At 39.0% G+C, this 24,789-nt stretch overlaps 1 protein-coding gene across 1 annotated transcript in view; it reads right to left on the bottom strand.

Moving 5' to 3' along the window:
* LOC107660972 (G-protein coupled receptor 98-like) overlaps positions 1-24,789 on the bottom strand; it is a 135,506-nt gene that overhangs the window by 61,870 nt on the left and 48,847 nt on the right. Inside the window, exons 21-66 of the mRNA XM_016450410.1 lie at positions 23,465-23,838; positions 22,437-22,613; positions 21,792-21,972; positions 21,509-21,702; positions 20,893-21,022; positions 20,607-20,690; positions 19,751-19,890; positions 18,094-18,703; positions 17,767-17,982; positions 16,463-16,678; positions 16,110-16,354; positions 15,854-16,035; positions 14,963-15,771; positions 14,302-14,511; positions 13,420-13,550; positions 13,199-13,298; positions 12,686-12,865; positions 12,441-12,604; positions 12,195-12,282; positions 12,029-12,049; positions 11,562-11,640; positions 11,307-11,445; positions 11,073-11,214; positions 10,713-10,990; positions 10,384-10,559; positions 10,178-10,305; positions 9,931-10,100; positions 9,168-9,314; positions 8,927-9,007; positions 8,555-8,819; positions 8,288-8,410; positions 7,424-7,646; positions 7,057-7,261; positions 6,737-6,883; positions 6,159-6,414; positions 5,667-5,869; positions 4,743-4,919; positions 4,461-4,643; positions 4,102-4,281; positions 3,586-3,750; positions 2,867-2,987; positions 2,534-2,657; positions 2,239-2,377; positions 1,465-1,650; positions 800-1,035; positions 541-689 (exon numbers count right to left, since the gene is read on the bottom strand). Of these exons, the coding sequence (XP_016305896.1) occupies positions 541-689; positions 800-1,035; positions 1,465-1,650; positions 2,239-2,377; positions 2,534-2,657; positions 2,867-2,987; positions 3,586-3,750; positions 4,102-4,281; positions 4,461-4,643; positions 4,743-4,919; positions 5,667-5,869; positions 6,159-6,414; positions 6,737-6,883; positions 7,057-7,261; positions 7,424-7,646; positions 8,288-8,410; positions 8,555-8,819; positions 8,927-9,007; positions 9,168-9,314; positions 9,931-10,100; positions 10,178-10,305; positions 10,384-10,559; positions 10,713-10,990; positions 11,073-11,214; positions 11,307-11,445; positions 11,562-11,640; positions 12,029-12,049; positions 12,195-12,282; positions 12,441-12,604; positions 12,686-12,865; positions 13,199-13,298; positions 13,420-13,550; positions 14,302-14,511; positions 14,963-15,771; positions 15,854-16,035; positions 16,110-16,354; positions 16,463-16,678; positions 17,767-17,982; positions 18,094-18,703; positions 19,751-19,890; positions 20,607-20,690; positions 20,893-21,022; positions 21,509-21,702; positions 21,792-21,972; positions 22,437-22,613; positions 23,465-23,838 (8,874 nt within the window). The remainder of the gene's footprint in view (positions 1-540; positions 690-799; positions 1,036-1,464; positions 1,651-2,238; positions 2,378-2,533; positions 2,658-2,866; positions 2,988-3,585; positions 3,751-4,101; positions 4,282-4,460; positions 4,644-4,742; positions 4,920-5,666; positions 5,870-6,158; positions 6,415-6,736; positions 6,884-7,056; positions 7,262-7,423; positions 7,647-8,287; positions 8,411-8,554; positions 8,820-8,926; positions 9,008-9,167; positions 9,315-9,930; positions 10,101-10,177; positions 10,306-10,383; positions 10,560-10,712; positions 10,991-11,072; positions 11,215-11,306; positions 11,446-11,561; positions 11,641-12,028; positions 12,050-12,194; positions 12,283-12,440; positions 12,605-12,685; positions 12,866-13,198; positions 13,299-13,419; positions 13,551-14,301; positions 14,512-14,962; positions 15,772-15,853; positions 16,036-16,109; positions 16,355-16,462; positions 16,679-17,766; positions 17,983-18,093; positions 18,704-19,750; positions 19,891-20,606; positions 20,691-20,892; positions 21,023-21,508; positions 21,703-21,791; positions 21,973-22,436; positions 22,614-23,464; positions 23,839-24,789) is intronic.

Here is a 24,789-nt window from a genome sequence, read left to right as displayed (position 1 = left end):
TGTGTGTGCGGTGCGGTGGTTAGCGTGACAGCGCGAAACCAGACTTCTTTTTTTCCTCAATGGAAAGCATATTTACACTGTTTGAATCGTTCCCTGTCCCCTATATAGTGCACTACGCGCCATTTACTGTACAGAAAATTCTAATTCTGTGGACAAGTGACCGATTTCAGCCGCGGCTTCAGCGTCTATTTTATAGTGTAGGGGGCAGGCGCTTCAGATTCTAGAGAGCATTTGATTGGACAGAAAGTTTGATGAGAAGCTGAAGTACGATGTGACGTCAAAAAAATCGTTGAGCCACTTTGTTGGAAGTGACGAACTGCAAGCTTTGAATGCTTATATCTTCTAAATGCGAATTTTGTCACTGTTTTAGAGCACACTGCCTTATAGATAACCTTAAGGCTAACATATTGATACTAACACCCAAAAAACTTTCATTTTCATTTCATAGGGACTTTAAGTAAAGACTTTAAAGACTCTTCAAAAAACACACAAAAAAAAAACATAAAAGATCTGAAAAAAATAAGGAATGCATAAAAGTACCAGTGATGTTGACATATTTGGGGTCAAACTCCAGGATGCCCTCAGCATTGTCATTTTTCTGGATGATCACCATGAGGGAGGAGAGATTGCCAATAGCTGGAGGCTGGTCAATCTGTAGGCTGTACTCTCTCATTGTAAAATCCATTGAACTGAAAACAAAATTGAAAGAAATAAATTTGCAGTATGCATAAAAGCAGCTAGTTAATGCTATTTCAAGCTACCGCATGACTTGGGTTTCAGAGCGTAGGCTAAACTCTACCTGGCATTCAGAAGCTCTACTAGTGTAATGTTGAGGAAAAACTCCTCTGGTCCTTCTGGAAGGTCATCATCGAGTATAGTCAGCGTAATGACCCTTGAGCTCTCCCCAGGCCTGAAGAGCAGCCGACCAGAGGACTGTCCAAAATCCTGTCCACTGATCGCAGTTCTGCCTTCTGTGTGGAAACTGACCCACACGCTGCCAAACAGACCCATGGAGCGAACAATGGTCACGTTTACCTGGTAAGAGACAAGACAATGTTGGAGAATCAACTACCTTTGAGTATGAGTCCACAGATATCACCATTCCCATCTCCTACAACTGATTCTAGGAAAACTGTAATGATCAAAGCTAACTTTGCATAGACAGAGCTTACCCTGTGTGTCCATTTTTAAATTCAGTATAGTCTTATTACCTCTGAACTACTCCTTTATACACAATAAGCACACTGGGAAACCTTGGGTTCATTAATCGTGACACAAAGACTTTCATAAAGAAAATTTTCCAGTGTTTTTTTGTCATTGGATCAATGGTTGCTAGGCTATTGCTTTATGGAAGTTTTAAAAAGTTTCAATGACTTTCCCAGTCAAGGGGAACAGGCAGTAACACATAGTCCTCTGGTTGTGGTTTGTGTCTCATCAGTGTTAATGTCGAGCAAGGGGTCTCACAGCTCTGTTCTCCTCAGTGGCACGCAAAGAGGCTTGGGAGAAGGAGAAGAGCCCATGGGGAAGGTCACTGGCAGCCATAGTGATGGTGGCAAGTTGTCTGTCAGGGTTGATTGCTGAGCCTGGGGTTAGAGAGCTCAGTCTTAGCTGATAAACACGCCTTTCTTCTGGGATCTCATCATCTAGTGCCTGCAGGAACAGGGAGAGGGAATCAATTTTCCTTTGAGTTTTAAGAGTCTAAGAATTTTTTTATAGTTTACATGGGAAAAGTTTGGGGGTCAGTAAGATTTTTTAAGAAATGAATGCTTTTATTTAGCAAGGGTGCATTAAATTGTTTGAACGTGACACTAAAGCCATATCTAATCTTTTGAATTTTCTATTCATCAAAGAATTTTGAAAAAAGTATGATGGTTTACATATCTTAAGTAGAACAACTGTTTTCAACTACAAAAATGACTCTTGAGCAGCAAATCAGCATATTAGAATGATTTCTGAAGGATCATGTGACACTGAAGACTGGAGTGATGGCTGCAGAAAATTCAGCTTTGCCATCACAGGAATATATTACATTTTAAAATATATTCAAATCAAATTAAAAAGAGTTCTAAATTAGAATAAATTGTAATAATATTTCACAATATTACTGTTTTCACAGTATTACTGCATTGCTGCATTTTTAATAAAAAAAATGGAGCATTGGTCAGTGTAAAGAGATTTTTAAAAACATTTCAAACCCCAAACTTTAGAACGACCATGTGTATTTCTTAGCTGTTTTACCGTCAGCTGAATTGTAGCTGCAGACTGGCGGTCTTTCATGACAACTTTGCCAGAGGTCTCCTCAAACTCTGGATCTGCAGCTGTGGTGATGTTCCAGAAGATCTCAATTTCACCAAAGATGCCTGGACCTCTTACAAGACTGCAGTTGATAGGACACAATTCATCTTCAGATTAGGGCAGTGTTTAGGACATCCGTTTTGTTTTTTGTTTTTTTGTAAATTCTGTTTGGTGACGCCAATGGTGAAAAATTAAAGATCCAGTAACCTCTGTTGGTTGGAGAAGGTGAGAAGTTTACCTGACCAGAGCTGTTCCATTGTAATCGTTTCTTGGCTCGCCAATCAAAACATTCCTGCTGGAATCAGCTATTCCTACAGTTCCCAAGGCACCCATATCAGCTTGAATTACAACCGTAGCAATACCTGATGAAAAGAAAAAGTAACTGATGTAAAAAGACGTCCTGCCAGAATATAGACAACATGATATATACTAAAATATCCTGATCTATGAAAAAGAGAAACATTAACGTTCAGAAGAGAAACACCGCAAAAGCGCAAATAGTGACATTTTTGAAGACATAAACAATAACTGTTTCCCAGATGTTATCAGTAGTGATAATATGCTGACAAACCTCTAACTGGATCAATGACAGGCTCATTCTTTGGAGAGAGCAGCTGGATAGTGAATCTTTCCTCTCCCTCCAGAACAGCATCGGCCAAAGCCTGAACCACCAGAGTTTTCTTTGACTCAGTCTACAAACAATAAAACAATTTAACAACTGTGATTATCTCACTGTGGCATAGGTAAAAGTGCTGTTCAATTAATTTAAAGGGATAGTTCACCAAAAAAAGGACAATTCTGTCATGAATTACTCACCCTCATGTTGTGCTAAACCCGTAAACCCTTCGTTAATCTTCGGAACACAAATTTAACAAAGATATTTTAGATGAAATCCGAGAGCTTTCTGACCCTCCACGAGAGTACCACGGCGAATGCGTGTGGTGCTGCTGATGTAGAACGTGCTGCGCCTTGTTTAGAAGCAGAGGACTGCACAAGTATGCGTCGTGGTATTCTCGTGAATGGGCGGCGGACTGTCCCGGAACAGAAGAAATTGTTAAATGAAGTCGTGGTGGTGGTGGTGTAGTAAACTAAGACCGTGGAAGTTCCCTTGCATTCTATGGAGGGTCAGAAAGCGCTCGGATTTCATCAAAAATATCTTAATTTGTCTTCGGATGAACAAAGGTCTTACGGGTTTGGAACGACATGTGGGTGAGTTATTAATGACAGAATTTTAATTTTTCGTTGAACTATCCCTTTAAGACAATAGTCATATTCATATTCCATACTTACTCCATTAAAAATGAGAGTTCCATTACGAGGGCTTAGGTCATCTCTGCCCTCTTCCTGCAGAAGCCATATCAAATGCACTACTCCTTCACCTCCTGAGCTACGCACTACGGTCAGTGTAGCTATAGAAGCTGGGTCATTTAGGAACCGAGGCTCAGACACAGAGACCTGAGGAAAGATAAAGCATGTTACTAAGGTTCATCTTTTCAGTCGAGTTAATTATGGCTTTTATAAAGTAACCACAACGGCATCCGAACCTAATGGCAGTAGTTAAACTAAGTAAACACAGGGTTACATCTTACCAAATAAAGTATAGCAAATACAAAAAAGCTGCCATGTAGAGGTTCAAGCAAAAAGTTACTTTAGAGATAATACAGAAATGCTTCAGATATCCAGAGTGGACCACTCACAAAGCATATAAATGTAAGGTTATGCAACTATCACAAGTAAGACAATTAAAACACATAGGCTAGGCTGCAAAATGGTAATACAGAACTAATATTTATAGATACTATTTACCATTAGCTCTTCAAACCCGAACCGACCAAAAGGTGAATCATTGGCCGGGATGCTGATTACCACAGCTGTCTCGTCCCCCAACCTCGCACCTCCAATGACTCGAACCAGTTTCACCATAAACGTCTCTGTGGACTCCACAACTGTGTCATCAATAATGGTAATCTCAATATAAGCCACTGCCTGTTCAAAAAAAAATAAATAGTTCACATCATTCATTCTTGTTCTATGTTCCACTTCCACTTTTTACAGACATTTCCAGCAAAAAATCTGGTAAAGCACACCATAATTTGCTGAAACAACTACTTCAAAATAGCTACAGTAGTAACACATTAAGATATATTTCTGATGTTAATCTTTACCTGTCCATCTTGAAAGGTAAGGTTTCCAGAAGAAGGACTAAAATCTTCAGTGTTGGCTGTGACCGTTTGCGCCTCCCAGTAAAGCACCAGTCTACCAGATCTACCGGCCATTCGCATGACAGCCAAGCGAAGGATGTTTCCAGGTGATGGTACCTCAAATGCCAGCACTGCCCCAGAAACATCCTAAAAGACAAGGGATTGCATTGCAGAAGCATGTTCATTCTTCATTCATAATAAAATTGGTACAAAACCATAATTAAAGAGAATTAATTGCAAATCAACCTTTGAGACATTAAAACTAAGGACTCCTCTTGGATCATCGTTCTCTTGGATGGTGACCTCAGCTATCTCCAGACCAGGTCTCCTCACACTGGGCTGAGCTGCTCCTGTGTCTCCACCCAACAGTTCAACTCTAGTGATGTTTACAAGGAATGTCTCAGCCAGTTCAGAAATATCATCCTAAGAGCAAACACACATACCGCATACCATCCAGGGATTAATCCAATTTTAATCCTTACCTGCATGCATATCACATACTGCATAAGTTAAAACCCCTTAGAGACCTCATACATCTTAACATAAGGAATAATTTCCTTAGCAGATTCTAAGAAGCATCCAAAAAGCTTCTGTACAATTCATTCTAAGAACATGCTGATTTATGTCAGTAGTCCGAGTCATAAACTTTCAGCCCAAACAAATTCAACATGTGGTTTTTTAGGCTGGACAATATGCAAAAATATCTAACGACCACTGCAATTTGCAAGGCACAAGCTATTCCAGGAACAAACTGAAAAAAAAAAGTGGGATTTCTGTGGTGATAGTAACTGGCTGTTGGCTTGTGCTGTATGAGGTCAATCAGACTCAGCATAGTGTGTCCTCAGACTGAGTGACCTGAGACTAACTGGGAATGTTTTTGCAAGAAGATTCATGTATTCATTCATAATGATAGTAAAAACAGTAATATTGTGAAATGTTATCACAATTCAAAATAGCCTTTTTCTATTGTAATATTTAAAAATGTAATTTCTTCCTGTGATGGCACAGCTGAATTTTCCTTAAATAAATATTTAGCTACACATGCAAGTACACATGTTTTCGACCATTACTGTGACTTGTTTACTAGGAATCAATTTAACATTCTGAAGATCTTCTTTATTATATGGCATCTCAGTGAAGCAGTCGGATTAGTTAGGTTGTAATACTCACCGGCAAGATGGTAATGGATACCAAAACAACAGTAGCATTTTCTTTCATGATGACTGTGGCTTCTTTGGCTATATAGTCCGTTCCCTCACTAGCCTGATTAACAGGTGGCAGGTGGAGGGCTGCTTTGGTGATGTAGTAAACTAATACATCCCTTGATGCTCCTTGATCTCTTACAATACTTAGTGTAATGTTGCTTGGGCTCTCTGAAGTGAAAGAAATAAAAAAATGTAAATAATTACAATCAGTGTATTTCAATATATTCAATATTTTCATATTGTAATGAATGGGACAATTATGTAAAAAAAAAAAAAACCACACTAAATTTCTAAACTAATTCTAAGACTAAGTATATGACTAGGAAATGTGTACATATTTCTTATCAGTAATTTGGATTGCTGGAAATTATGACATGTTGACTTAGCCATTCATATGCTGTTAATTATATTATTGTGCTAAGTTCAACTGAGACAAAGTTAAACACAAATGAATTACTTTGAGGTTCTTGCGTAATGAAGTACTGGGAATCGAGGTGCCAGCCAATGACTCCGTAGGGTGAACCATTCGCTCTAATAGTGAGGTTTGCTTGGGTACGCTGAGGGTCGATCATGGCTCCTCTGGATGGCTCAATTATCCCAATCGTTATGACCTTGGTCAGGACAATGGCGACTTTTTCTGCTAACTCTGGAATATCATCAGCTAATACATTCAGTGAGATGGTAGCAACAGCCTGGTTCTCAGAAAATGTCACCTACATGCAAAACAGATGGAGAGGATGCAAAGAGGTCTGTAATTTATAGTACATTGTGGTTATACCATATGTTGACATTTTGTTGTCCCAATTGGGAGGTTTATATAATAGGTTTGAATAACAGGTTCTTTAAATAGTGCAATGTTTTTGTAAACAGACGCTTGAACATCTTAATTACAACTGCTACAAATGGCAGCTTATAGTTAGAGTTCTGATTTTGGACTAGAACGACAGTCTGCAATACAAATGTTCTATTTGAAACATGCAGTTCGGTCAAATATTATAACTAAAACAATTAAAAACAGAAAGCAGCAGCTCTTACCACTCCTGAAGTGGGAAAAATGTCATCCAGACTACCATAGGCGCTCCAGTGTACTGTTAGTCTGCCAAACCTGCCTCTCGTCCTCTCAATGCTCAGAGAAACAGGGTTATTATCCTCCAACTCATCCACCTCCCGCATTAAAGAGTTCTGTATACAAATATATTCCTATATCATCAACTGTGCACCAACGTCTTTGAATCTAAATTTGACAGTACTTCACATTTACACTATTAAAGATCATGCCATGACATTGGGTTTTGTGAGTTGTATATTCAGATAACAGCATCTGTGAAGCACACAATGTATTCTGATCTTTATACCTGTGCAAAGCCTATAATCCCATAAGCATCATCATTAGCTGGAATGAACAAGGTCACTTGACCACGAAAGCCAATTTCTGCCCCTCCTTTGGGGTTCTTGAGGCTGACACGAAAATGTTCTTCCTCCTCAGGAACATCATCATCAATTACATTCACTGCTATTTCTAGCTCACGGACACCAGGCTGGAAAAACAGCTCTCCTGAACTGAGGATAAGAGATGAAAATATCAATGACCATCAGCATTAGACTGCTAAAAAAGGTATATACAGTATATCACAATAATAATAATAACAAACATTTAAATATAGAAATCAAACTGTTTTTTTTATTTTTTTCCCTATGGTTTAATTAGGAATGGTAACATACTTGGGGATGAAGTCAGATTGGTTGGACACTGAGGTCAGCTCATATACAACAGAGCTTGATTCTCCAGTGGCTACGATAAGACTCTTGGTAGAATTGAGAGAAGGAACAAGAAGGTACAGGAATTCTTGTGCAGACGGAGACTGCAGTACTTCAGCAAACTGCCTCAGATCTGAGCTCCACGAGTGCAGGGCTGAACCACTTAGACTCGCAAGCAACAGGTGAGCTAAGACAAAAAGAAACTTGTAAATCTAATTTCTCAGTACAGATAGTTTTGCTGTATACTGTAAATGACATGAAGCCTACACACTAGATATGCTTGCGATGCAAACAAATAGTTAAATATATAACTATTATATATAAGTGAGACAAGACAAATCAAAATTTATGCAAACAAAATGACTGTGCTGTATTATTCTGTGCATGTGATACTTTTTTTCAGGAATCAAAAAGAAAGTTCAAAAGAATAGAGTAGAATGGAACAGAAAAAAACGTATCAATGTAAAAGTATTTAATATCACTTTTAATTTAATGCATCCTTGAGGAATAACATTATTATTTTTTAAGAGAAAAAAAATAAATACATAAATAAATGGTACTGTTGAATGGTGGTGTACATGTAAGAAAGAAAGAGTCTGTACATTAGCCATAACCCAACCCATAACCATACCCCAACCATTTTTGAGGAATATCAATACAATTCTGTTTTGCAAGTGATATTATTATTACATTTAAATTAAAATACCAATAAACTAAGGCATATCATTTTGGTAAAGATGAAATACAGGTAAAAATACGCTTAACAGTGGAAACACACTAAATGTGATATTATTTAAACAGACTGCACAATACTGTCTGGCAACTCACATATTCCGGTAGGAGGGGTAAAGGGGTGGACTGAAAAGAGGCCGGGAAATGGGATGGACTGTGTCTGCTGGAAGAAGTTTTGCTGAGAACCCCACATAAACACTTCACATGTTGAGCTTGGGCCTTTTCATGGTGAATAATAAAGACAATGTGAACGTTAGATACTGATACAGGGCAGCAATGCTCATTTCAAGATCACAGTGTCAAAACATCTTCAAATTTAAAATACTCTTGAACTGCAACAGCGCTACTGACTGCATATGATACCTTCAGTAACGACGAGGAGGAACGTATCTCCTCCCATCTGAAATGATTCCACTTGCTTGACTCGAGCACTGATTTCTAAGGTTTGAGGGTTTTGGAAACGTCCATTACTCCACTGGTATATCAGACACGGCGATGACGTTCTGTTCCTGCACACAGCCAGGTGCTGTACATTGCTGCTGCCTCGTCTGAAGGGTATGGCTGTGGTAATGTCTTGCAAGTCAAGACTTTGATGAAGGGAGAATGAGCCTCCATCCCAGACAAAAATCTTAAGACAGAGAGGAATGATCTCAGTAAAGTATTTCTTACTATTGCTATGTTAATGCTTCCAATTAGAACTCCAAGTTTGTATTTTACATGTCAGATTGAGTTTACCTCACTAGAAGCAATCAAATATTGCTGGAGCTCAGTGGAGAAGTGTTTAACGCTGAAACTGTTCACAGTAAGAGTCTGCTCCTACAAAAGGGGATCACATTGAACAACACACAAATACACCACATTAGAAAATACAAATCTGACCATAGTGAGATGAATCACAAGTCTATCACAGGATAAGCACAAATGCAGCTATTGTCGATGGCAGCTAAATAAAAAGATAAACTGGCAGCATACTCACTTGAGTGAGGCTGAGGTCTGCCTGAAGGCGAAATAAACTGATTGTGGTAGTTAATGACACAGTGCTGTGTGCATGGGAAACTGCCACATAGCTGGAGCCATTTACTGTAAAACCCACACAAGAGCTGGGATTCTGGATGCTGACAAACTATGAGAAAGAGTGAAAGAGAGAAAAGGAATAAATAAGTGAAGGAAATAAAAATAGAAACAAACAAATAAAATAAATACTTATTGTCTTGTATTGACAAGGTATGATGAATAATTACAGTCTTAAAAATATAAATAAAATTACAAAATATAAATAAATACATGAATTAAAATAACTTAATTACAAAAAAGGATTTTAAAATGAGTTCAAATTAATAAATCAACCAATCTTTGCCTGAACTTCATATGATATTGGTTTCACAGATTGCAAATGGGTTTTCTTAACATTAAATAAAACTGTAAATTTGACCCAAACACATTGTTTATTAAAAACCAAAACAAACTAAATTCACAGTGTATGATTATATGTATATCATTATAGTGAATACAATTTTGTTGCATTAGCTGATATAGTTAGGGAAACTGAACAAGCATTACAATTTTGAGTGCATTTTCTTCTACCAAAACACCAAGCATTGAGCTTTTTTTGTCCTTGTATGCCTTTTTTATTAGATAGGACAATGTTTCTGAAATGTGAAACAACTGGGAGGACAGAGGGGAACAGAACAGGCAAAGGAGTTCACATACAACGTGCTTTAACTGAATTCAGAGCATACCTCCACAGGTACTAAGACACCCTGCCATTTGTAGAGCACAGCCTGGTTCTGAGCAGGACCTCTGAGCAGCCTCAGGACCACAGCAGAGTCTTCATTGGGCACTGTACACCAGACTGACGCCAAGCTATCCCTGACAGACTGATACACAGCCAACACTGGCTGTTCTCCTCCTACAAATACATTAAACAATCTGTGGTCAAACAGTTTTTGCTTACACCAAAATAAACTGACTGGTGCAATTTCTTACTCATGCCAAATGCTGTTCCTGACCGGGTCTCCCATTCCACACTGACGGCTGACTCCAACCCATTACTGCGAGATATAGTCAGGTACACCGTACCTCCATGCTCCTCCACTGTCATGGTGTCTAGAGTCCTGGAAAATACACAAATACAGTAGAAACAGGGGTTGTATGGGTCTAACAATCTTGTTTAAAACAGACTGTGAATGTACCTGTTAAATGATGGTGACATTCTGAAGAGTCCTAGAGGAGCCTGATTCTGCAGTACGGTGATGAAAGTCTGCAGTGAGTCTCCCAGTCGAGCACCTCCAGTAGGGTTGGACAGAGTCACTGTGAATGTTTCATTCATTTCTGGCTCAGCATCCAGAACAGCCCAGATCTCCAAAGTCTAGAAACCAAATATGAGACTATTTTCTTTGACAAAACACTGGTTCCTACATGTATTTTTACTACTCTCCTACAGAGACATGATGCTGTCATTATGCTTGGTTAACAATTTCATAAAATTCTCATTGCTCAGTAAGATCTTTTTATACTGTACCTTGAATCTGACTCCATCTTCAAGTACCACAAAGCCAGAGGAAGGTGTGAGATCATCAGTGTACAGGGATCCATTGACATCAGTGATTGTGAACTGGACCGTGAACTGGACCGTTACTGTACCAAATACACCCTGAGGAGGGTCTCGTATGATGTAGAGGGTGGCCACACTCTCCCCCAGACCTGAGACTGAAGTGGGCTCCCTCAGCAGGAAATGCTCACTGTTATTGAAGGATATGATTCCATGGCCATCGTCATTGGCCAGAATAGTCACGGTAGCTGTGAAAACACATTAGACAAAAATTATACGGCACTGATCATGGACGATCATGAATGTTCAATGTCTGCCAGCATAGCAGACCTGTGGTGTTTTCTCCCAGCTGCAGCCCTGCCGACGGATTTGCTAGAATTAACTGAAAGGTCTCATCCCCTTCAGGAATGGCATCATCTAAAATCTGAACTTCGATAAACTTGTGCCGTTCTCCATCCACAAAATGGATAATCTGTGTAGGAATATATATCGTCAATAATTATTAACAATAAATGCTGAATAGTTAATTGTATTTAAAAACTAGAAAGAGTGTTTGTGACTCACTGATGGGGTAGCATTGAAATCCAGACCCAACTGAGCCTCGAGATTCTGGGCATAGAAGAACAGGGACACATTTCCATACGTCCCGGCATCACGGTACGCCACCAGAGTTAACACACCAATTGTCTCATTTATCACATAGCTGAGGAGAAAATACATACATTACCAAAAGATTTTTACTCAGCATAAAATGAAAGATACCATGGTTCACATAAGTTGAAAAAAAAAAGACAAAAAAGACTGAAAGGACGCTCATACTCTATGTTTCGCCAGCCAATGATCCCTTGGATTCCATCATTAGCATTAATGCTGATCTCTGCTACAAGGCCTTCAGTATCTGGAAAGACAGGAATACATCAGAAAAATAAAATAAAATTGTTTAAGGGTTAGGATTATGGGCAATGGCAGCATGCTTTGGGTTTCAGGAAAAGCACAATAAAAAACAATTATTAATCATCAACTATTACTACACCATAGTCATGTACTAAAAAAACAAAAAACACTAATAGTCTTCTACCAACAGTCTTCACAAATCACTGATTATAAGCGAGGAGTGCAGACAGTCTTTGGGAATGATAGAGCTCATACTGCTGTGAGCTGTCAATTATATTGTCAGTTATCACCACACCTTACAAACACAGATTCTAGTTATAAAATGCCACTGACAATATGACAATAAGCACAAAGCACTAGAGCATATCAAGCACATGTGTGGGTACCATTACCTTTCAATGTATAGTAAATCTCTATGAAAGGATGCAACAGGATTCAAGAAGAAAGTATAATTGAAAGAAGAACCTAAAACCTAATTAAATGTGACTAATTTTAACACAGAAAAGTGAAAAATTATGTAAAACAAAATCAATCTGCTTTATTATCTAATCATCTTACTTAGTTTAGGGGCAGTTGGGAGGGTGGTTATGAGGACAGCTGATGTTATATTGACTAAGAAAAACTCTTGCAGCTCAGGGATGTCATCCTGTTAACGACAAATACAAATATGTTTCTTGATTCATTTAATTATGGTTAATACAATATGCCTGAGATTTAATTAGCATCTAAAAATAATTCTTAATTCATTAACATTAAAATGAAAACTGTAAGAATGTAGTCAATGTTAGATCAGCAGCATCATACATCTAAGATGGTGATAGGGATGGACACAGATGTCTGCCCATCCTGCATGATCACAGAACTGGAGACGTGTCTGAAGTCCTGGCCTGGCTGGGCTAGAGCTCCCTCAGTCTGTCTGAGGTCCTGCAGAGAGCCCTGCACAGTCTCATAGCTGATATTTACAGCACCTGTAGGGGAAAGTAGCACTATTTACATCCCCATACTCCAGGACAACACTTTGCTTGAGTGATTTTACAAGCGTAGCTAACCTGATGCACCAAACTCTCGGTTTATGTAAATCCTGATGGTGGTGTCTTTCTCATCCGTGGTCACTTTTAAGGATGAGGGGGCTATGCTGAGCAAACCAAACGGCTCGTCACTAGCTTCCACGCTCACCACTGCTTCACGACCCTGAGCGTGCAGAGCTGCCATGCCTGTCTGGGTAACCCCTGAGAGAATTATATATTATACATGATTATTTAAAAAAAAAATACAGCTGAACAACAAGACAATAAGATAACAGCTAATGCTAACATTGTAAAAATTCTAATTTTTAATCTGAAACTTCGACTTGTTTTCTAATAAAATATGTAAACATCCTTAAAACAAGATAATTTACCTGAGAAGCAAAACTGTGAAATATTAAGAAAAATTCTACATTCGTAAATGCGAATAGTACATTTTAGCGGCCTTGCTAAACATGGTAACATGAGATGAACTTGCAATATACAGTACATTAAACTTTCAAGGAATTCTTTCCTGTGTGTGTTTCTGATAAATACCTTTGGTTTGTATATTTGATAGGATAACTCTGTACTCCTCTCTTTCTTCTGGTGTGGTATCCTCAAGTAGCCTCAACACTATAGTATTATTTAACATTCCCTGAAACAGAAGTTGAGGCAGAACATTAATTGCTCATTGTCCTTTGAATTCGCAAGTTAGGTTTAAAAGTTTAAAAGAAATGCTCAAATGATCTGGTAAAGCAACATTTTTTATTCATTACCTCAGAGAAAAATAGAGTTCCCGAGGTGTCTGTAAAAGTCATTGAGACTCGAGGGCCTTCGATCCTCCATTCCACTGTGACATTTCCAATAGCAGGAGCTGTTCTCTCCACCAGCAGAGACAAACTCTCACCTGTTGAATACAATGAACATCTAACCTTACTTATTAACCATTTTCTGGTATAATGAGACGTGGATTTTGCATTGGGTTTACTGGCTTTAATAAAACCTCAACAAACTTTACTTCAAGTAATACAACCCTCAATTGATTTAGAAGCTAATATTAATGAGATGTGTGTGAGTTCCTTTTCCTTATATAGGGATATAGAATGCAGGTGTCCTGTCATGCATGCATGGTGACAAGAACCATCTTCCCTAATGTAGCAGCTGTTGCAGATCCCTCTTCTCTCATCACATCTTGGTACTATGTTACTAGTTACTATGGAGCACAAACTGATGCCTAATTATCCAATTACAACATGTTTAAAATGCCTCTACTCTTGCACATACCCGCAACAGAAGTTAAATCAATTATGCTACTCTTAAAACCACCTCTGCCTGTTGAGAAATTACATGAATAAATACATTATGATGACTTTTTAAATTAAAAGCCCATTCACACCAGGGATGACTATAACCATAAGTTGTTGGAATCAGAATTATTTTTATTTTATTAAATTATTTCCAACTGATGAATGATAAAAACCCTTGCTGGACAATCAGAATCCACCTCTTGAAAGAGTTTGAACATTTAAAGCAGCAGACGACAAAACTCTTCTATTGTCTTTCATCGCATCGTCCGGTGTAGACACAGTGTTATGGATATCATTCGTGGTGTGAACAAGCCTTAACTGTAAAAGTGGAAAAAAAAGAAAAACACAGACCCTCTCTGACGATGACAGATCTTGAAGCTGTGTGAAAGCCCACCACACCAGCTGCATTGTCATTGGCCAGGATGAGGATGGTGACTGTGTCCGAACTGGGAAGGATACGGCTGCCACCCTCAGTGCTCACTAACCCAAGCTGTAAAGTCTCTGTGTCTTCAGGTTCCATGTCATCCATGATGACAAACTCAAGGGTCTTCTTTACATCACCTTTAAGGCACAGACAGGGGGCAATTTCAATGTTGAAATGAAAAAAAAAGGACTTCAGTTAGGCATTTAGAATGTATTTATTTAGAATGATTTATATTCATGTATCCTTTATTTAATTTAATTAACCAATATTGATTTATTTGATTGATATTATTTTTTTGAATTATAGAAATGCATTTCGCCATTCACAACCAGTTTTACAAAAACGGTATTAACACTTTTAACCCTGCATTAAAAAGACCAAAGCAGCGCTATCCCTGATTTAAGCTGCCAAAGGTACATTATGTAAATAATTCCGCCAGAGTAAAGTATGAACATTGAAAAACAAGGTTAAAAATGACTCGTTAAAACTTTCAAGTTTGAAAAAGCACATTTTGCTAAAGTAAATCTCCTGACTTCTCGTGGCAAGTGTTGTCAGTACCACCAAAAGTACAAAGCAGACCAGACTTACCCTCTGCGAAGATGAGGGTCTCCCCCGTCCCATTGAAGTCAGCGTTGGGTGTGGCACTGCCGCCAACATACTTCCACTCCACTGTAACCTGTCCCATACTACCTCCTCTCCTCTCAATGACCAGCAGCACTGTTGTTTTTGGTTCCTCTCTCACTTCGAGATACAGACCATCTTGTGTGGCATTGGGGTTAATGCTGTAGAGCAGAAATATTCCAAACGCATCTCCATTCATTGCTATAGTCACCAAAGCTGTGTCTGGCTGCTGTATCGTTGGCAAGTTCTTGGTAGTTGCGGTCATGTTGACCAAGCTAACACTCAGGATTTTAATCACAAAACTCTCATCCACCTCTGGCAAAGAGTCAGGCAAGATGGGTACAGTGAGGTTAGCGACTCCCGATCTGTCTTGCATGGTTGCGGTCTGAGCCGTCATGGTTATGTAGTCGCTCCCAGCAACAGCCTGCGAGCTAAACAGCGAAGCGGATGCTGTGGTGTTTTTTAAATAGGTGAAGGTTTGTGGGGAAGGGCTCAGTTGTCTGGCCCCAGAAGTTACCCAGAAGCAACTCGCTCTTGGGGCGTTGGTGAAGCTGAAAGCTTGGCAAGCTCGCTCTCTAAGGCAGAACACAGCACAGAAATTCAGGACGTTTGTGTCTGTGGTGATGTTGATGGGTCTGCGGAGGGCATTAGATGGCACTCCAGCCAATGGAGAATCATAGTAAACCAGGAAATCTCTGCCTTCCCTGAGAGCATTGCTTATGATATCAACTTCAGAGGTGCTATAAATGATCTCCAGCATCCCAAAGTTACCACCACTGCAGTGAAAAACACACAAAAAAGCAACATAACATACCATTCAAAGCAAAATTAAAGACATAGGAAAAACAGGTACATTACCTCCGTCGAACTGTAATGTTAGCAATATAGATCCCTTCCAGTGGCTCCTGGATGCGGTATACTGCTTGCTCAAGGTATACGGTTCCGTGAGGGTTGTCATTGGCTGGAACAATGATATCGACTACTTTCTCAGCCTCAATGTTCCCACCATTGGTGGCACCTATGAGCTCAACCTTTATGACCTGAATTAAACAGAAACACTTAAGTAATATAGAGTTTTCATACATCCTTACAAAGCTTAAAAACCAACATTCACCTCTTCAATTTCAGGTACATCATCAGCCAAAACCTCAACTCTCAGTGTCTTTAAGGTTTCCCCAGGAGCAAACCTGACCTCACCAGACAAAGGTCGCAGATCGCCAGTGGCAGGTCTTCCATTGACTGTGGCTCTCCATTGGACATCCACATCACCTATAGTTCCAGCATTCCTCACTATGGGTAGGGACACCTCAAAAGCATTCACTGCTGGCTCCTCGATTGTGATGGGTGCAGCCTGAAAAACTAACCGTCAAAAATACATTACATCTCTTCAAACTGTCACCATGTAAAACACTGAACATGTTTCATTACTGAACTTCCATGACAAGCACGCCATTCATAAAAACTAACCAAAAGATCCATATGGATCATCTGAGGGTAGGATGGTAATGATGGCCTGTGTAAGATCCCCCAGGAGAGCACCTCCTGTTGTCTGGTTGAGAAGCTCAATTCGGAAGGTCTCTTCCAGTTCAGGCACCACATCATTGATGATGAGGATAGGGACGGGCTTGCTACTCTCTCCCTCCAGCAAAACCACATCAGAAGAGGCCACACTGTAGTCTTCACCTATATATGTTATTCAAAAACATATGATATGATTCAGAAACATATGAAATGTATAGATATAAAACAGATATTCCATTAATTCCTGCACTTTTTTGTTTAAAACTAAAGTAAAACAGTTATATAGTGAAATATTACAATTTAAAACATTTATACATTACAATTCAAACCATGTTAAAACAGACAATTCTGATTTGACAGTTTTTGTGCTTAATAAAAGCAGTGCTTTTTTCTTTGATGAACAGACAGTTCAAAAGAACATTTATTTGAAACAGAAATCTGTAAAATTTTCATTACCCATCAAATTGTGCAAATTGAAATTGCAAATTGAAAATTTGCCCAACGGAAACACGCCATTTTCACAAAAACTCTCATATCGCAAACATTTTTTTACACTTGCATGAGGTGGTTTTTCAGGCAATTCTAAAAATGAATATTTCGCAAAACTGCAATGGAAACAGTTTTTTTTTCCACATTTACAGGTCACCTGGCGTATGTAAAAGTCACATGATCATTCACATGTAATATAACCTCCAAGAAACACCTCATACATGGCCGCTCTCAAATATAAGGGGCTTTCCTTGCCATTAACGCTTGGATAATTTACACTGCACACGTCTGTGGTGTATTACGGCCACCAGAACTGATCACAGCCAATGCTTGTGCTTATACCAACCGCGGCGCGGCAGGTTTCATAAGTGTCCCAGAAGCGGCTCTCAGCGCTGCTTCACTAAAGATACACGCATTCGCCTTCTTCGATTCAAAATAAATTTAGTCGCTGTGATATACGTAAACCTACCAACACCAGTCGCCATGACTTATCATGAGAGGAAATATTACATTTTAGTTGCATAACATTGGTTAATGGAAACGCCATCATTTCACAATAGTTTTTATCAACATTTATAAAGTTTTGCGCAAATCTGTTATGGAAACACAGCTACTTTTAACCAGTTTAATGTGGGCTTGCTCAATAAAAGTATTCATCAAACATTCATTTACAATGTTTTTCTTTTCCTAGAATATTCAGGAAAATAACATTCCACAACAACGTTCATAACAACAGAAATACATTTGTCATTAAAACTTACCCACTCTAGCGGTCAATGGAACTGCTCTGAATTTGACCGACACGTCAGCAAAAATCCCTCCAATACGAGTTACATTGATTATAGGTCCGACGTAGTACTCGGGCACACTCACTGCTGGGGAAGACAGTTGAAGCACCCCAAAAGCACCATCACTGGCCTCTATAATGATCTGGGCAACTGTGGCGTTCCGTGGGCCAAGTCGAGGGGAAAGAGCGACTGAAAAACCAAAAGTTATTTTCAGTACACATCCTGGCTTTTTGTTTAATGCAGTAATGCTTTGCACATTTCATAGATTATAACTCAAGACACCTTCCAAGTAACTTTTACCTGGTCTGGGTTGCAGCCCTTCAACCAAAGTGACGCTGACAAGTTCCAAAAACACAGACTCTGCTCTCTCCGGTTCCTCATCATCAAGTACCCTCAGGGTCACATTTACTTCACTCTGATTAGCAGAGAATATCACAGACTCCACAACAGGCACAAAGTCATTCCCTGCACTGGTCCGACCCACTCCCAGTGTGCTGTATGGAGCTGCATCAGTGTCCCTCAATGTTCGATATGTCACTCGCACCCTTCCCATTAAGCCTTTTCTCCTCTGTATGGTCAGGGTGATGACAGCATTTGCTTCTGGCACACGGATTGGTCTACTGCTGTCAGAGAATACAAAAAGTCCATAAGGGTCGTCGCTGGCCAATACAGTCAGTGTGGCAGTAGTTTCCTTCCCGAGTCGACCATGAGAAACATTAGAGAGGCGGACGCTGAAGCTCTTGTCTAGTTCTGGAATGTCATCTTGGGAAATCAGTAAGTAGATGCTTCCAACAGTCTGGCCCACCTCAAAGGTCACATTGCCAGATCTATAAACAAGTTCTCCCTCTGAATTAGCATCTGCCTCCCAGTACACTGTCACATTGGACAGAGCGCCAAAGGTACGAATCACCTGAGAAAAACAGGAAACTTACTTATATTAAACATTAACATTTCTCTCATCGGTACAATTTGTTTTCAATAACATTTATTTTTTACTTTATTTTAATGACTCTAAAAATGCATATTTCTGAAGGGTCATGTGACAGTGAAGACTGGAGTAATGAATACTGTGCCATCACAGGAACAAAATAAATTTTAAAATACATTAAAATAGATAAAATATTAAAATACATAAAATATTAATAACTTTATTCAACAATTCTTCTCCTCCAAATCACGTAATCCGCAATTATCGAGACTACCACGACGCATGCTCATTACTTTCCTCTGCACATAAACAAGGTTCAGTGCATACGTGTTCTACGTCAGCAGCATCACGCGCATGCTTTGTTTACCTGCAGAGGTACTCTTGATAATGGTGGAAAATGTGATTTGGAGGTGAAGAATTGTTGAAGAAAGTTGTTTATATTGTTTTCTTTGCGCACAAATAGTATTCTCACAGCTTCGTAAAATTATGGTTGAACCACTGATGTCACATGGACTGTTTTACCGATGTCCTTACTACGATTGTGGGTCTGGGAACATTTCAGTTGTGTTGTTGTCTATGAAGGGTCAAAGCTCTCAGATTTCATCAAAAATATTTAAATTTGTGTTCCGAAGATGAACGAAGGTCTTACGGGTTTGGAACAACATGAGGGTGAGTAATTAATGACAGAATTTTCATTTTTGGGTGAACTATCCCTTTAAAGTATTTTTGATCAACTAAATGCAGCCTTGATGAGCATAAGAGGCCTTTTTCAAAACCCAAAGGCAGTGAACTTTTATACCTTGTCTATGATATAATTTCTGCCTGTTTATTGTACCACATGACTCATTTAGTTTTTTCAAATATTGTTTGCATATTTATATACTGATTTTTTTTAATAATAAATAATTATAATTCTCTATGTTTGTAACATACAGTATACATTTATTTTTTAAGAACTTTTTGAATAAATTCATAGATGGGACAAAAGAAACACATTGATGATGAGCCATGTTTATAACTAGGACTGACCTGCAGTACTACAGTACCTCTGCCCTCCTCAGGCTCTGTGCCATTCACAGTCAGAGAGTCGGCACTGAACTGGAAGACGCCGTGAGCTTCATCCGAAGCAGCGATGGTCACAATGATACGAGCAGCAGCGCCCAGGTTAGCTTCAGAGCAAAAAGAAATGTTATCATTATTCAAGCCATAATATAAAAGAAGAAAATAATAAAATAAGTAGACCCATTTTTTACCGATACTACTACTTTTAAAGACTCCCTAAAGAAGGGCACCAAGAAGCGTGAACAGTGACGTTTTCAAAACATCATTTACCCCATTGGCCTCCCTTAAACATAAAGGCTATTTGCTTTTCCCACGTCTTTCCTGGTATTGCTCGCATGCCTTAGTACTATGTAAACAGCTTGGCAGAGTCTGGGGATTTGACCGTTATGGGCAGCTCTTAAACTTTACAACTTTTAATCTAGCACTTACAAAATAAAGCTTGTGTAAGGGGCGACCTCAATTATGCAATAAATCAACAAAAGAAAGAAAAACAAAAAGTAAGCAGCGAATTAGCATTTGGTTAAAGAAGTTCTGTTGAAAAGATCTGCCAAGGCCCAAATGACAGATAATGGGGCATGAAGTGCCTCAGAAACGCCAAAGCAGGAGCAATTCAAGCAGTTAGGAAATAATAAATATATTAAAAAAACTATTTTATTCGACCTGAAGGGAACTTTGTTAATATTAAGAGGCACTTTAGTTTTATATACAGTCAGACCAGTATTTCCCCCCCCCCAAACAGAATCCAGTCTGGTATTACAGTAAATAATGGAAATGAGGAAAAAGTAAACTGTGAGAGAAAGATCTGTGAGAAAAAGAATCTTACCATGATGATAGTGAAAGGATGGAAGAAAGAAGTCAGTGTCACTCTCGCCACTTCCACTGGCTTCGCTTGCAAAAAATGGATCCACTTAAGGAGCACACAGGAGCCAGACAGGAACAGACAGGAATCACACATAGTACATATTGAAATCATACAGAATGTTCCATTATCATGCACAAACAGCATGAATGGAGCCCACAGGAGACAGTGCATGCGGAAACAGTGAAAGAAAAATCAAGAAAGTAAAAGAGAGGACACAGAATCAATCTGAACTGACAAGTTTTCTTACCTCCTCCATTTGGATTATAAAGTTCCACTCTGAAGACTTTGTCCAATTCTGGGACAGAGTTGTCTATAATAGTCACATTGATGTACTTAAATCTCTCGCCAAGCAAGAAGTCTAGAAATCCCTCTGTGTCCTGTCAGAAGATGGAAAGGAATTGTGCCATTTTAATATACAAAGGAATTTTATTAGGGGATCTTGGTTAATGAAAAATGACTCTTACTGCTGGACTGTATAAGAGAGCAAAGACCAAAAACATATACATGCACACCGTTCAAAACCTTGAGGTCAATAACATTAATATGGTGAAATATTACTACAACTTAAATCAACAGATTACTAATTTTAGTATATTTTTAAATGTAATTTGAATTTATTCCTGTAATGGCAAGACTGCATTTACAGCAGCCATTACTCCAGTCTTCAGTGTCATATGATCCTTAAGAAATCATTAAATGTGCTGATTTGGTGCTCAAGAAACACTTATTATTATTATCATCAATGTTGAAAACAGTTGTGCTGCTTACTATTTTGGTAGAGACTGTGATACACTTTTTTCAGTATTTTATAAATAGATGGTTTAAAGTTGTTGTTGTTGTTTTTTTAACATTACTGTTGGTACCTCATAGTCCTCTGAACCAGCAGCTGTGAATGGAGACGTACGATAGCCCACCATCACCCTTCCCAGCAGTCCTTGTGCTCTGGCCACCAGCAGACTAAGCACACCAGCCTCCTCTTGAACAGTCACATGGGCCTCCTCTAGTGCGGGTCTGATCATACCCACAGGCACTGGGGTAGTTTGAAATTGCAGTAGGCCTGAAATTACATTAATAACCTGTCAACTATGACTATCTGGCAGCATAAATGAAAGAATTAATCTAAAAATGGCAAATATACCAATTTACCATATGGATGATCGCTGGCTTTGACTGTAATATTGTTGATGGCATTGTTTGGGTCAATGCTGGCTCCACTGGTAGGAGTGGAACCTGGTTTCCCATCACCTGATTCAGCTGATACCAGCCTAACCCGGAAGTGCTCATCAACCTCAGGCAGGTCATCATTTAGAACCAACAGGTTTAAAACCTAGGAGACAAGAGAAATCAAATATAAAGGCATTTATGAGTGAGGCTTTGCCATTACTTAGCAAATTTACACTGTCAATTAATCAAAGTGGTTAAACCCACCACTAGATGGAGCCATATACATTTACAGTTTGGCTGTTAATAAAAAATATTAAGACATCAACTACATTCATCAATGCAAACTTTTTTGTTATTTAAAACAAGTTTGTTTTAATTTTCTATCTCTGATTATATCTCTTTATTGTTTTAAAACATTGTTACTTGTGGTTGATATGTTTTGATCGTAATTTAAATTTTATTTCTGTATTTAAACATATACAGTCATCATGTGAACAGATGTAATGCAATGGCATGTAATTGCAGTTGTCCAGCCATTACACATTAATGGCAATATTATAAAGTTCCCCCTTAATTGGTGGTCCTGTGGTCATTAATAATAACTGCTTGACAGGTCGATCCTGTTACCTCAGAGCGCTGGCCTGGCAGGAAATGGATGGAGCCTGTAGCATTGGCAAAGTCAGAGGCATTTGACGAGTCTGCGGTTGAATCAAGCTGAGTGACGGTGTAGTTTACATAGACATGATCCAGAGCGCCACGTGTGCGCTCCACTACACAGGAGATCATCGAGCCTTCCTCAGATATCTGATAAAGAAAGGATAAAGGTCATTGTAAACCAACAATAGCAACAATTAAAAAAAGAATTTCAGGACAAAATTATTTTAAACCATTCAGAGTTTTAGAAGTTGTTAGGCTGAAATGTTATAAACTCAAACTAAGAAATAGATGTATTTTTGCCAATTTGAGATACATGGTCATTAAACACAGTTTCCAGTCTTTACATTACATGTAACTGGTTAAATAGAAAGGAAATTAGTTAATAAATGTCCGCTTTCCTTTTTCTGCTTAGTCTTGTTTCTATTTGCTTAAAGCATAAGAGAAAGCACGTGCTACTGTGTCTTTTCTGACAGTAGTTGAGAGGTCCTCCTCTAAAGGAATTCACTGACCATCTGTCTTGTTAATCGAACAAGTCATTGGAGATGCCATGCATCCAATCTCCTTGAAGAGAAGAATGCACGCTCCATCCATCCAGGCGTGAAGACATATTAAATATACATGAAGACATGGTCTCACAACTAGGGGTCACGTTACATGCTTTCGGAGGGAAGGTTAACCAAACACTGACAAAGAAGCAACTTGGGTACTTAATCAAATAATACGGTTAGATGTTAACTCATTAGACCTTAATTGTGCTGGTCAGAAGGCTATCTGTAAGGCAACATTACAGATTTCTCACTGGATGTCACCCCTGGACATCTATGTTTTGCATAGTCAGAATTAGTTCTTGTTATGAGTCTTAAGAGTTTTTGCATTTGCATTTGCATAGGAGTTATGTGTTTATGCCAAACAGTGGCATTGCTTTATCTTTGGTTTTAAAATAAAATAAAAAACTCAAAAGCATCATATAATTATATGAAAGATTTTTTTGCACCTACATCTGGTATACAAGAACCAGTAAAGCCAAAAAGTCCATTGGCATTATCACTCTTCATGACCCTGAGGATGGCAGTAGGTCTGGGCATTGGCAGACGGGCTCCACCTTGAACAGCCACCAGTTGTAGGTAGAAAACCTCCTCACCCTCCTCTTCTTGATCATCCCGTACTTCGACTAAAAATGACTTCAGTTTCTCCTCCTGCCTGTATGTCAGGTACCCTGACACATTGTGAAGGTCATTCTTGGCTGGTTGGTTGTGGAGCTCATGAATCTCGGAGCGGTTGAGCCAGCTGGAGTACAGCCGGAGGTCTTGTAGAAGACCAGTGAAGCGCTGTTCACCATCTGGGTTGGAACCGATCCTAATAGGTGCAGCATCTGTATGGAAGAATTCAACGCAAGGCATTAGGATGGATGGGTGGATGGTGTGGCTTTTGGGTAAACATCTGGGCTTGCAACCCCAATGGCTGCTTGTGATAGAATGTTACCTGAGTATGCTTCAGATGAATGGATTTCTGAAGATAATGTAAGAGGTTTTTGACACGGAATACGATGCTAAAGCATTGTATAGTAGGTTAATGTGTGGTAGCTAAGGTGTTTCAGTTTTACAGTGTTTCTAAGCAAAGCTAGGGTGTTCTGAGTGGTTTTCTAGGTGATCGTTAACTGGTCAATGTCAAAAAAGCTTTGTCCCTAAATATAGCTCAGGCTTGTCTTTCAATGTAGGTCTAAAGGATTTTTTATCTTCCTTTTCACCAGGTGAAAGTAAGAAGTTTGAACTTAAAGGGGTCCTATTATGCTCTTTTACAAAGTCTTGATTTTGTGTTGGGGGTGTACTAAAACATGCTTTCATACATTATTTTTCACATATTTTACATTATTACAACACCTCTCTCCCCAGTCTGGCATGAATGGCTCGAATAGTTCCTGTATCAAATGAAGGCCCGCCTTCTGAAATACGAAATGTGCCGTGATTGGTTAGCTGGACTATTGTGTGTTGTGATTGGCAGCACTCAGCACCTGGTCGGGAAAGGTCATGCCTCTTACCATAGCCGCCTGCGAGCTTCAGTGTAAATATTGCATCAAAATCAAATCAATTTGAGCGCGATTTAAACCCGGATGATTGTAACCACTCTAAGTTTGTCTGCCTTGGGAAAGCTTGCAGATCTTTTTTATGCTCAAACAGCAACATTACAGACTAACTAAAGTTGAAAAAGCATAGTAGGACCCTTAATAGCACACCTCTCCTCAATAAGACGTGATGAATAAAATAAATAAATAAATATATATATATACACACACATATACATACACATATATATACATACAGTG

The sequence above is a fragment of the Sinocyclocheilus anshuiensis genome, unplaced genomic scaffold (assembly GCF_001515605.1).
Source record: "Sinocyclocheilus anshuiensis isolate Anshui unplaced genomic scaffold, SAMN03320099.WGS_v1.1 scaffold1895, whole genome shotgun sequence".
Taxonomy (NCBI): Eukaryota; Metazoa; Chordata; class Actinopteri; order Cypriniformes; family Cyprinidae; genus Sinocyclocheilus; species Sinocyclocheilus anshuiensis.
The sequence above is the reverse complement of the archived record's forward strand: the minus strand, read 5'-3'. Positions and strand labels throughout refer to the sequence as shown.